Source organism: Panthera pardus, unplaced genomic scaffold (assembly GCF_024362965.1).
Source record: "Panthera pardus isolate Hobbes unplaced genomic scaffold, ASM2436296v1 HiC_scaffold_17, whole genome shotgun sequence".
In the NCBI taxonomy this organism is placed as follows: Eukaryota; Metazoa; Chordata; class Mammalia; order Carnivora; family Felidae; genus Panthera; species Panthera pardus.
The window spans coordinates 70965931-70978549 of NW_026526732.1; the positions used below are offsets into that span (position 1 = coordinate 70965931).

The 12619-nt window shown below is 39.3% G+C and overlaps 1 protein-coding gene across 1 annotated transcript in view; it reads left to right on the forward strand.

Annotated features, from left to right (window-relative positions):
- MDN1 (midasin AAA ATPase 1) overlaps positions 1 to 12619 on the forward strand; it is a 174068-nt gene that overhangs the window by 19909 nt on the left and 141540 nt on the right. The window contains exons 8-11 of the mRNA XM_019442848.2: positions 1875 to 1978; positions 5885 to 5999; positions 10382 to 10575; positions 12124 to 12205. Of these exons, the coding sequence (XP_019298393.2) occupies positions 1875 to 1978; positions 5885 to 5999; positions 10382 to 10575; positions 12124 to 12205 (495 nt within the window). The remainder of the gene's footprint in view (positions 1 to 1874; positions 1979 to 5884; positions 6000 to 10381; positions 10576 to 12123; positions 12206 to 12619) is intronic.

Here is a 12619-nt window from a genome sequence, read left to right on the forward strand (position 1 = left end):
CTGAGGACAGATGAAGAAGAGATGATGTAACAAGAGTATCTTGTTTTGGTTTCATTAAGGAAAATCTACTGGACGTATATTTTTATTTTTTAAAGATTACTTTTCTATGTGTATCAAAATAGCTATGCAGGCAGTCCATGTTTCCTCTATATTTTGTAAAGTATGACAAAAAAATGTATTGCAGAATGAAAAATTCTTCCTTGGGCACATTTTCCTGAGATTGGTTTTAATTTTTTTTTTTTTTTTTTTTTTTTTTTTTAATCATGAACCCTAAAGTACCTTTTGGATAGGAGAATAACGTGAGAGTGTGTGTGTGTTTATATGTGTAGGTTTAGGAAAATATGAAGGGGAAGGAGTAGCTATAAATACATGTGTATTGCGATGATTTTACAGTCTGATGAAGTAAAGATGTAATGGAATTACTGGCCCAGGTAGGGCCTCATAATATGGTTACCATGTTCTAGGGTCTCTGTCTCTCTCTCTCCCTTTTGTTTTGTTTTGTTTTGTTTTGTTTTTTGTTTTGTTTCTTGAGTCTCATTGACATACCATGTTCTAAGGTCTTAATGCTCAGTTTTATAGGACCGGAAACTTAGTTTTCTTAATAAGCTCAGAGCTAAGGCTGACTCCTACAAATGAGACTTAATAATACAACTGAAATATAAACCACATGGCCAAATATTTGCTGAGGGTTTTCACTTTCTTTTCTGTTTTCTTCTTCATTTTTTTTTTTCCTCCTCTCCACACCAAAACTAAGGCTTTTCATTTTCTAGTGCTGTCTTCCCTGGCATGTTTTTTAGATACCAGGGTACCTGGGAAGTCATTAGGATTATGGATTGTGGAATTAGAGCCAAAGAAGATAGATGAACATAAGAGATAGTCCATCCAGGCCATGATGGAGCCTAGGGATCCATCCCTGTCCTATAGTTAATTATATTCCTTGATGACCAGGTCCTGATTCAAGACCAAACTGACAGTTTCTATCTTGGTCTCCCTTTGCCAATATTTGATAAACATCATAAAATTCTACATTGAGTCCCATTTTGTATAGACTGGACTCTTTGGACTTCTTACTTTGGTTTTTCTTTTTAAACTTCCTGTATAAACTCATGTTCCCTAGATCCATATGTCTCGTCCACCTTTTTGTTGGAAATATCTACTTGAATGTCCCTTAGCTGGTGGAAGTTCAAGATGTCCAAAATGGAGCTTGTCTGCTTGTTCTCAGAACAACCTTTTCTGCCACAGTTAGCAAGCCAGAAGTTTGATGTATCCTAGTCAGCACAGGAGACCCCTAGTCATTTATCTCTAAGTTTTGTAATTTTCCACTACTTCATATGCACATTCTGCCCTAACAACAGAATCCTTTTATGACATACTCTTAGGAACAAAGACTTTTATCCATTTGAATATTTTTACATGGAGTTTAGTTTGTGCCATTTCTCTCCCACCAAACCTGGCTAATTCTTGGTCAGATTTAAGACTGAGTGAATATCATTACCTCTGGGATGGCTTCACTGCCCTGCTTCTACACCATTCCATTCTGATTCATAGCCACCCTCTATCTTCAGCTCTGGGGTCATGCTGTATGGTGGTTTGCATGGCTATTCCATCAGATGCTCGGCTGTAAAGCCTCAGTCATGCCTGGATTTTTAGTGTCTGGCTTGTTTCTAGTCCATAGTAGGCACTTAGTGAATGTTGAATGAATAAATCATTCTGTCAGAGTATAGGTGGCTCAGACATTCCTACCTGCCTTTTGGACCCAGTTCATGCTATGAGAATTAAGGTTTCCTTTACAGATGTGCTCATCATTTGGAGAGAAGGGTTTATTGTTGTTGTTGTTGCTTTAATAGCTTTATCAGTGGGGTTTTGTGATTTAGGTTTCTGTGCTGATCCCTCTCTTGGAGAACGGAGAGCTCTTGATTCCCGGCCGAGGTGACTGTCTGAAAGTGGCTCCTGGATTTCAGTTCTTTGCAACTAGGAGGTATGTCCTATTAACCTTTCTGTTTCCACTGTGGAGGCTTTTCCTCATACATTCCCACACTAGAGTCCAAAATCCCTGGAATAGAGTTTCCTGGGCCCACCTTAAGCAAGTGATGATAGATCCAATTTTCATTCCTTACTTATTTTTAAAAATACCTGATTCTATATCAGCACTCTCTATTTTGTTCCGTTGTTCATTTGTCTTTACACCATTTGTCTTTGATTACTGGAGGTTTTTTTGTTTGTTTGTTTGTTTGTTTGTTTTTAATTTTTAGAGAAAGAGAGTGCTCTAGTGGGGGAGAGGGCCAGAGAGAGAGTGGCAGAGAAAATCTTAAGCAGGCTGCAAACTCAGCACAGAGCATGACGTGGGGCTTGATCCCACAAGCTGTGATCCTGACCTGAGCTGAAATCAAGAGTTGGATGCTTAATCAACTAAGCCACCCAGGTGCCCCTGTAGCTTTTTAAAATTTAAGTAGGCTCCGTGCCCAACATGGGGCTTGAACTCACAACCTGCAGATCAAGAATTGCATATTGTACTGACTGAGCCAGCTAGGTGCCCCTTTATTCCTATTTTAAATAGAGATAATTAAATCAGAAAATGAGAGGGGTTTTTTTCCCCCCACTTAAAAATATCCAGTTTTTTAAAACTACACCTTGTTTCATGTTTTCAGAAATAATCACCAGTGGAACTGTTGTCAGACAGCCCTAGGTTTGAGTCCTGACACTACATTTTGTACTTGTGTGTATCTTGCCTGTCTGATAATGATGGGGCTAATAATACCTACTTTATGACTTGGTGTAGGTGGTAAAGATTAAATGAAATAACTTATGTTAAAGACTTCTCACATAATAAGTGCCCAGCTAATGGCTAGCCACGATGATGGTGATGATGATGACCTGTAAATTTTAACCAGTGAAAAAATTGAACATAAGCATCAACAAAGGAATAAAACCTAAACGAATTTAGTATATGTTCTTGTCTATCTTTTATAACAACATGGATGTAGTGGTTTATTTCCTACTGCTAGTCTGTGTCTTTACAGCTTTCCCATGGTCTTAAACTGCCCAAGAATGACACTAATGTCACATTGTATTTTAGTGGTGGTTAAATTAGTGTTTGCCTCAGTGAACATTTACAGACGGAGGGTGGAGTTAACCTAAAGGTTTTCAAGGAGCACTTTGCTAGGCCTTGCTTTTTTTTTCCTAAATAAACCCTGGTTTCATTCATAGAAACAGTGAAGTTCTTTCCTGCTATGTTCATGTCTCAGAAAGTCCTGGGACATCATAGAAAGGTGTCAGACAGACTTGAATGCAGTTGTTGGCTCTTCCATTTACAGTCATAGTTGAGTGATCAAAGGACCTTGCCGCCTCTTCTTAAAAAAATTTTTTTTTAATGTTTATTTTTGAGAGAGAGACAGAGCCAGGGAAGGACAGAGAGCGAGAGAGAGAGAGAGAGAGAGGGAGAGAGAGAGAGAGACAGAATCCAAAACAGTCTCCAGGCTCTGAGCCATCAGCACAGAGCCTGATGCAAGGCTTGAACTCATGAACTGTGAGATCATGACCTGAGCCGAAGTTGGACACTCAACCGACTGAGCTACCCAGGTGCCCCATCCTCCTTTATGCGTTAGAAGAAAAGTAGGGTACCATCTCCTTAGGAAGTTGTGAGGATTATGTGAAATGGCCTGGGTGTAGGCTTGTGGCTTGGCCAGAGTCTGTGTTTAATGAATATTCCTTCTTGAAAGTTTTAATAATTTTGGTATAGTAGCTTTTGGTAATAAGCAGTGAACTTTATTTTTTTTTAATGTTTATTCATTTTTGAGAGACAGAGCGCAAGTGGGGGAGGGACAGAGAGAGAGGGAGACACAGAAGCTGAAGCAGGTGCCAGGTTCTGAGCTGTCAGCACAGAGCCCACTGCAGGGCTCCAACCCCTGAACTGTGAGATCATGACCTGAGCCAAAGTCAGATGCTTAACCAACTGAGCCACCCAGGTGCCCCAGCAGTGAACTTACTTTTATTTTTTTTTTATTTATTTATTTATTTATTTTTTTAAATTTTTTTTTTAAACGTTTATTTATTTTTGAGACAGAGAGAGACAGAGCATGAACGGGGGAGGGTCAGAGAGAGGGAGACACAGAATCTGAAACAGGCTCCAGGCTCTGAGCTGTCAGCACAGAGCCCGACGCGGGGCTCGAACTCACGGACCGCGAGATCCTGACCTGAGCCGAAGTCGGCCGCCCAACCGACTGAGCCACCCAGGTGCCCCATGAACTTACTTTTAATGCTAGCGGCCTTGGATTATGTTTTCTCTTTCCTGAAGTTATGTCTTAAGGAAGAGAAATGTGTATTAAAATACCTGATGGGGCACCTGGGCGGCTCAGTCAGTTAAGTGACTGACTTCCGCTTAGGTCATGCATGATCTTACGGTTTGTGAGTTGGAGCCCAGCGTTGTGCACTGTGCTGACAGCTCGGAGCCTGGAGCCTGCTCTGGATTCTGTGGCTTCCTCTCTCTCTGCCCCTCCTCACTTGTAGTCTATCTCTCTCAAAATAAATAAACACTAAAAAATTTTTTTTAATTAAAAAAATATCAAAACACCTGATAAAATCATTTGCAGTGATTAGAAAATGACTTGATTAACATTGAGCTACCACCTCACAGCAGTCAGTGTCTAAAATTAACAACTCAGGAAACAACATGCTGGCGGTGATGTGGAGAAACGGGAAACCTCTTACACTGGTTTTGGGAATGCAAACTGGTGCAGCTGCTTTGGAAAACAGTGTGGAGTTTCCTCAAAAAATTAAAAATAGAATTACCCTACAACCCAGCAATAGCACTTTGGATTTATCCAAAGGATAGAGGAGTGCTGATTCACAGGGGCACATGTACCCCAATGTTTATAGCAGTGCCATCAACAATAGCCAAATTCTGGAAAGAGCCCAAATGTCCATCAACTGATGAATGAATAAAGAAGTTGCGGTTTGTATATACAATGGAATACTACTTGGCAATGACAAGAATGAATTTCTGCCATTTGCAACAACGTGGCTGGAACTGGAGAGTATTATGCTAAATGAAATAAGTCAGTCAGAGAAACACAGATACATGTTTTCACTCATGTGGAATTTGAGAAATTCAACAGAAGACTATGGGGGAAGGGAAGGGGAAAAAATAGTTTCAAACAGAGAGGGAGGGAGGCAAACCATAAGAGACTCTTAAATACAGAGAACAAACAGGGTGGATGGGGAGGTGGCAGGAGGGAAGGGAAAAAAGGGTGATGGGCATTGAGGAGGGCACTTGTTGGGATGAGCACTGGGTGTTGTATATAAGTGATGAATCATGGGAATCTACTCCCGAAACCAAGAGTACACCGTGTGTACTGTATGTTAGCTGACTTGACAATATATCATATTTAGAAGAAAAAAATAAAATATATAGATTAAGAAAATAACTTGGTTAAAGCTCTATTGTACCCCCTTAGGAAAAGAGTCAGACTTGGGTCAATTGGCAGCCTTTCATTTGTCTTCTGCCCTATGAGCCCAACATACTAGTATCTGGCACCAGAAGGGGTTGTGAGTATTATTCATATATGAGATATTGTCTAGCAAGGGCAACTAGAGGCATAATTAAAGATTAAAATGGGGGGGGCGCCTGGGTGGCTCAGTCGGTTGAGCGTCCAACTTCGGCTCAGGTCATGATCTCACGGTCCGTGAGTTCAAGCCCCGCGTCGGGCTCTGTGCTGACTGCTCAGAGCCTGGAGCCTGTTTCAGATTCTGTGTCTCCCTCTCTCTCTGACCCTCCCCCATTCATGCTCTCTCTCTCTCTGTCTCAAAAATAAATAAAAGTTTAAAAAAAAAAAAAAAGATTAAAATTGGGAATTTTGTGTAATTTTTTTTTTATTTTGAAATACAGACTCTTGAGCTGTGGAGGAAATTGGTATCGACCTCTAAATAGTCATGCTGCTCTGCTAGACAAATATTGGACCAAAATTCACATGGATAACATGGATAAGAAAGAACTGAATGAGGTATGTAGTTATTAGTGAGAAAGTACAGATGCTTTTCTTTAGTTTTTATTGTTAAAAGTTCCAGATATACATGTAAATAGAGGAAATGGTGTAATGAATCACCAAAATACTCATTAATAGTTAATGTGCTAACATTTTACTGTACTAACTTCATCTGGTATTTATTTGCGAATATATCGGAAAGCAAACGTTTCATACTTATGCATCTCTAAAAACTTAAATGCATTTTCATGCGTAATCACAATAACTTTATTATACTCTATAAAATGAACAGTAATTCCTCAGTACCATTTTTTTTTAAGGTTTATTTATTTATTTTGAGAGAGAGTGCATGTGTGCAAGCATGAGCAGGCGATGGACAGAGAGAGAGGGAGAGAATCTCAAGCAGGTTCCTCACTGTTAGTGTAGAGCCTAAAGTAGGGCTCAAACCCACGAACTGTGAAATCATGACCTGAGCTGAGATCAAGAGTCAGACACTCAACTGACTGAGCCACCCAGGTGCCCCATCCTCATTACCATATAATTCTCAGACTGTATTTAAGTTTTCTCCGTTGTTTCCAAAGAACTTTTTTTGTTTGTTTACTGAGTTGTTTTGTAACTAATGTCTTTAACACCCAGCAACTTAGTGTACATTGTGTTCCGGGTATTAATGAAAATTGAGATAAATTATTAATTTTTTATTTTCCACATTGATTCACTTTAGTTTTTGCTGGTTATCCTTAATCATTATGAGGTATACCTCTCCTCACCCTGCTAACCTCTCATTTTCCCTTTGTATCTACTCCCTCATTTGGAAAGCTTCCTAATCTGCAATGCTTCATCTTAGAGAAATGCATTGTCAGTGATCATTCAGGCATGGGAAGGATGCTTTACTCTTGCTATAAGTTTTTATTTAAATAAGTGACAAGACAATGTTATCAAATATTTTAGTTGTTTATTAGCAGAGGGGGTTTTTCAGGGCGGTATCTACTTCACCATATTACTGGAGAAGGCTTGATCGTGCAATCTCTCAGAAGCCTTCTCTTGCCAGTGTGATTTTTTTTTTTTTTATAACCCTGCAGCCTGTTTTGGACTTGTGAATTTCTTATCTCACTCTGGTTCCCAGGTGTCTTATTTCTGTGTAGGTCTTTCCCCACTTTGCTGCCTGCAACAGTAGCCCCTCCAGTGTCCCCAGCATCCACTATGCCTGGCCGTTTGTAATTGTTTGATGTATTACTCTGTTATCATGCAGCTCTTTTCTTTTGCAGTTGTAGACCTTTGAATGTTTAGTTTTCATTCCTAAATTGCCATCTGTTCTTTAAAAAGGAGTCTGAAGTTCTCATTTAGGTGTGATTTTTTTTGGGGATTGAAAGGATCAGAACAACATTTACAGCTACTTTATTTTTTTTTCACTTGTTTTCTTTACTTAAAGTAAAAGCCAAAGCTCATCTTTCCATTTCTGTCATGAACAGCTGTGAGTCATTCTGTTCACAGGACGTACCATAGGAGCATTCACCTCATCACTTATATGAAGTATATCATATTTAAATAGTTGACCTTGAGAGGCTCACTTGTTATTTTTAAACTTCTGGACTTACTAATAAATTCTTACTCATCTGAATAAGTGACTGGTGGCGAAAACACTTGTGTATATTAGTTAGAAAATACAGTAATCTCCTATGCTGACCTCATGGGAAGTACAAGGAATTGCATTTCTATTGCTGTCACCCCCACTCATTTTATGCTTAGAAGGCTGTCTTTGATGTCCTGCTGAAATAACAAATTATATTTTAAAAATTAACTATTTACACACTTATATAATGGAATTACTACTCAGCGGTAAAAAGGATTAAACTAGTGATACATGAAGTGGTGTTTAGATGAATCTCAAAAACAATAGCTGAGTAAGAGAAACCAAACTACACGCTCCATCCTATATGATTACATGTATGTGACAGACTTGAAAGCAGAACCATAGGGATTGGATTCTCATTCCTGATTCCCACAGGCAGGGGTGTGGGGGAAGGGACTGACTGCAGAAGCGACATGAGGGAACTTTTTGTTTAAGGGGTGATGAAAATAGTCTATATTTTGTGGTGACCAAGGTCATGAATATATATGACCAATTTTATAAATGTTCCATCCCTACACAAAAATTTATATTCTGTATTTAAAAAACCTGTGCGTGTATCCATTTAACTGAATTTATTGATTTTGTTATTTTTCTGTTTTAATTTTTAATCCATATTCAATGTTTTCAGCAATATTTGTTGTAAAATCCTTCAATAAAACAACATGAAGAAGTAAAATCTATGAGATCTGCCACTTCAGATGACATTTGTTAAAAGGTTTTAGTTCTTTATCTTTGTAAATATGTGTGTATTACATATACAGAGTAAGTGCATCTTTCATATACAAATTGGAATGACAATATACCTTCAAGGTAACTTAAATGTATTGGATGACAATATTTCTTTTCTTTAAAAATTTTTTTTTGTATTAACTATACACCTGATGTGGGAACTGATGACCCCAAGATCAAGTGCCACATGTTCTACTAACTTAGCCAGCCTGGTGCCCCTGGATGACAGTATTTCTAATATATACATATTTCCCTTCCTTTTAAAATAGACTTGCCTGAATAAGTCCATATCATAAAACCTTGGAACCAATATCATGAGCACTAATTATCATTCTGCAGAAAATTTTCAATAGTTATTGAAGTGAATAGGACTACATCTTTTGCCTTTTAATTTCTGTTATTTGCTTTTTTAAATTTTAATTTTATTTGTTTTAAAGTTGTTTTTTTTTAAGTTTATTTATGTATTTCGAGAGAGACAGAGAGAGTGCACACGTGCAAGCAGGGGAGGGGCAGAGAGAAAGGGAGAGAGAGCATCCCAAGCAGGCACTGTGCTGTCAGCATAGAGCTGGAGGAGGGCCTTGAATCCACGAACTGCGAGATCATAACCTGAGCTGAAACCAAGAGTTGGACAGTCGGATGCCCAGCCGACTGGGCCACCCAGGTGCCCCTGTTGTTTGCTTTTTAAAGATCGATTGCTTTTTATCAGTACTTAACATTAATCGTTTTACTGTGGTTTGGTTTTACACACTTAGTTTCTCTTTTCCTATTAACTGCTTCTGATTGCATCTGCTGAGAAATGACATAACAAACCTTACTAGAATTTTGTTTAAAATCAGAGTAAGTATTGGGATGCCTTGGTGGCTCAGTCAGTTGAGCCTCTGTCTGACTCTTGGTTGCAGCTCAGGTCATGATCTCACCGCTTAGTGAGTTGAGCCCCACATTTGGCTCTGTGCTGGCAGCATGGAGCCTGCATGGGATTCTCTCTCCTTCCTCTCTCTCTGCCCCTCCCCAACTCACGATATTTCTATCTCTCAAAATAAAGTTAAAAATTAGAGTAAGTAGTACTTGCAGGATTTTTCAGTGAGTCAGTTCCTAGGACTTGGATGTATATGTTGCTTGGACACCCTTTTACCATCTGGCTTCTACACCCTAGGTTGTGTAAATGGTGAGGTTGTCAGATAACTGCATTTGGCTAGGAAAAAAGTTGTGGTCTTTGAGGGCGACAGGGGTGTGGGTATTGGCATAAGTTCTTACACAGTAGTTCCCCCTTATCCCTGTCACTTTTTGTTCTTTCAGCTACCCATGGTCAACCTCAGTCTAGATGGTCCTCCTTCTGATGTTGTCAGAAGGCCAGAAATAGCCTGACAGTATGTCACAATGCCTGTGTCATTCATCTCACTTTATCTCATGTAGGCATTTTATCACTTTACGTTATCATAGTACAAAATATATTGAATAAATTTCTTTTTTTTTTAATTTTTAATGTTTTTATTTTTGAGAGAGAGACAGAGCGTGAGTGGGGAAGGGGCAGAGAGAAGGAGACACAGAATTGGAAGCAGGCTCTGTTCTGACAGCTCAGAGCCTGACGCGGGGCTGGAACTCACAAACTGTGAGATCATGACCTGAGCTGAAGTCGGACACTTAACCAACTGAGCCACCCAGGTGCCCCAGTACAAGATATACTGAGAGACCACATTCATATAATGTTTATTACAGCATATTGTTATAATTCTATTTTATTATTAATTATTGTTAACTTCTTACTATGCTTAATTTATAAATTAAACTTTATCATAGGAATGTCTGTTTTGGAAAAAAACATAGTATTTATAGGGTTTCATACTAACTGCAGTTTCACATATCCACTGGGGGTCTTGGGACGTATCCCCTGTGGATGGGGGGGGGACAACTGTACTTGGTACAAATTTTAGAGGGAAATTCATTTTTTGGTTGACTAATATCAGCAGGAGTTCACATGTGCTTTTAAAAATCACTGTGTCTGCTGCTAAATTTTCTTTGCTTTTTTTCCTCCCTCTGTCAGGTTCTTCAGAACAGATATCCCAGCCTCTTGGCAGTAACTGATCACTTGCTTGACATTTACATCCAAATTACTGGAGAGAAACATCACTCTCAGAATGATAGTTCTGTTACATGTGAACAGGCACCTGAGGAAGTTTCAGAAGCCAGAAGAGAAAACAAAGGACTAAGCCTTGAGGGAAGAGAGTTGTCTCTAAGGTACTGGATTAAACCTTGAGTGTATACGTATATATATTTTTAAATTTTAGAGTGAGAGAGAGTAGGGGAGAGGGGCAGAGGGAGAGAGAGAGAGAGAGAGATTCCTAAGCAGGCTCCATGCTCAGTGTGGAGCCCGACATGGGGCTCGATCCCACAACCCTGGGATCATGACCTGTGCCAAAATCAAGAGTCAGACACCCCACTGACTGAGCCACCCAGACAACTCAGGTTGATATTCTATTTATTCATCTTGTAAGTAGGCTCCATGCCCAATGTGTGGCTTGAACCCCTGACCCCAAGGTCAGGAGTCCCATACTCCACTGACTGAGCCAGCCAGGTGCCTCTTGATGTTTTATTGATTGATTGATTGATTGATTTTTAATGATTATTTATTTTTGAGAGAGAGAGTGCGCTCAAGAGCGCAAATGGGGGAGGGGCAAGCAGAGAGGGGGACATAGAATCTGAAGCAGGCTCCAGGCACCGAGCTGTCTGCCCAGATCCTGATGCGGGGCTGTAACTCACAAGCCATGAGATCATGACCTGAGCCAAAGTTGGGTCCTCAACCAACTGAGCCTCCCAGGCACCTCTTGAGTTGATATTGTAAAAATTCCTTCCCTTTAAAGTTCTTAGCAGCTAGCATTAAATGGCTATGAGGGGTCAGGTTTTGAAATTACACCTGAAATTAGACCTGAAATTAGAACTGCTTCATGGTGTACGATCCTGTTTTCAGATCTTATAGTTAATCATTGAGAAGGCTTATTATAGGTAATGTTATTTTAGCTTTAAAAAGTAACTTTGGGGGCACCTGGCTGGCTCAGTTTAAGAGCATGGGACTCTTAAACTCAGAGTCATGAGTTCAAGTCCCATATTGGGCATGGAGCCTACTTAAAAAAAAATTTAAAAGAAAAAATAATAACTTTATTTAAAGAAAAATCTGTATTTAGTTGGGGGGTGCAGAGAAAGGGAGAAGAATTCCAAGCAGGCCCTGCGCAATCAGCATGGAGCCTGATGCACGGCTTGATCTCACAAACTGTGAGTCGCATGCTTAACTGACTGAACCACCCAGGCACCCCCAAAAAATAACTTTAGAAGGTTGGGACTAGTTACTGACATAATTCTTTCACTAGTTTTTTTTGTTGTTGTTACATTTGGGGTCATAAATAAGACTTGGATTTTGCTTATATGTATGGGTTCTGGGCCTTTGCTTTCTTTTCTTGATGGTTGACTTGCCCTTTGAGAAGTGAGCATTAGGAATGGACAGTTCCCCTCAGTTTGCTCTGAGAACTTATTGGCCACCCCTCAACCTTGTTTGGCATGGATTGGGGTAAAATGAATGATAGATCACTTCCTGGTAGGGGTAGGGAGTGGGACCCCCTCACTTATTCTTTCCACTGCTCTGTTTATTTTCACAATGTCAGAGTTACAGTGAGACTTCATTGTCTGGTGTCTCCAGACTTAAGTGGATTGAATTTAACGCTGATGTCTTTGTTGTCTATGACCTATGGTCTTTTATTTCCTGGCTTTTTTTTTTTTTTTTTTTTTTTAAAGGGATCTACTGAATTGGTGTAATAGGATCGTTCATAGCTTTGACAGTCTGTCTTCATCAGCATCCTTAAATATTTTTCAAGAGGTAAGAGAATCTTCAGAATCTTCCTGTTTGTTTTCTCTGTACTCTATAAGGCTATTGATTTTCATTTTTATTTTCTGTCTCTTGGCTGCTATCAGGATTTTTCTTTTGTGTTTATTATTCCTAGCTAGTTAAAACCGAACTAATGTCTTAAAACTAATTGTGCATAATAAATGTTTGGTTTTGAAACAGGTTACTACTAATAACAAGTATAGTTTGGATAGAGTAAAACAGACACTGAAATTAAAGATAAATAAAAACAAAATCTCCCAGGTGATAAGAGTGTTGTAAAATGTAGCGTTTCTAAAATGTTTAGTATTTAAGGGTCCCTGGCTGGCCCAGTATAGCATCTTGATCTTGGGGTAGTGGTTTTGAGCCTCACATTGGGTGTGGTGCCTACTGAAAAAAATGTTCAAT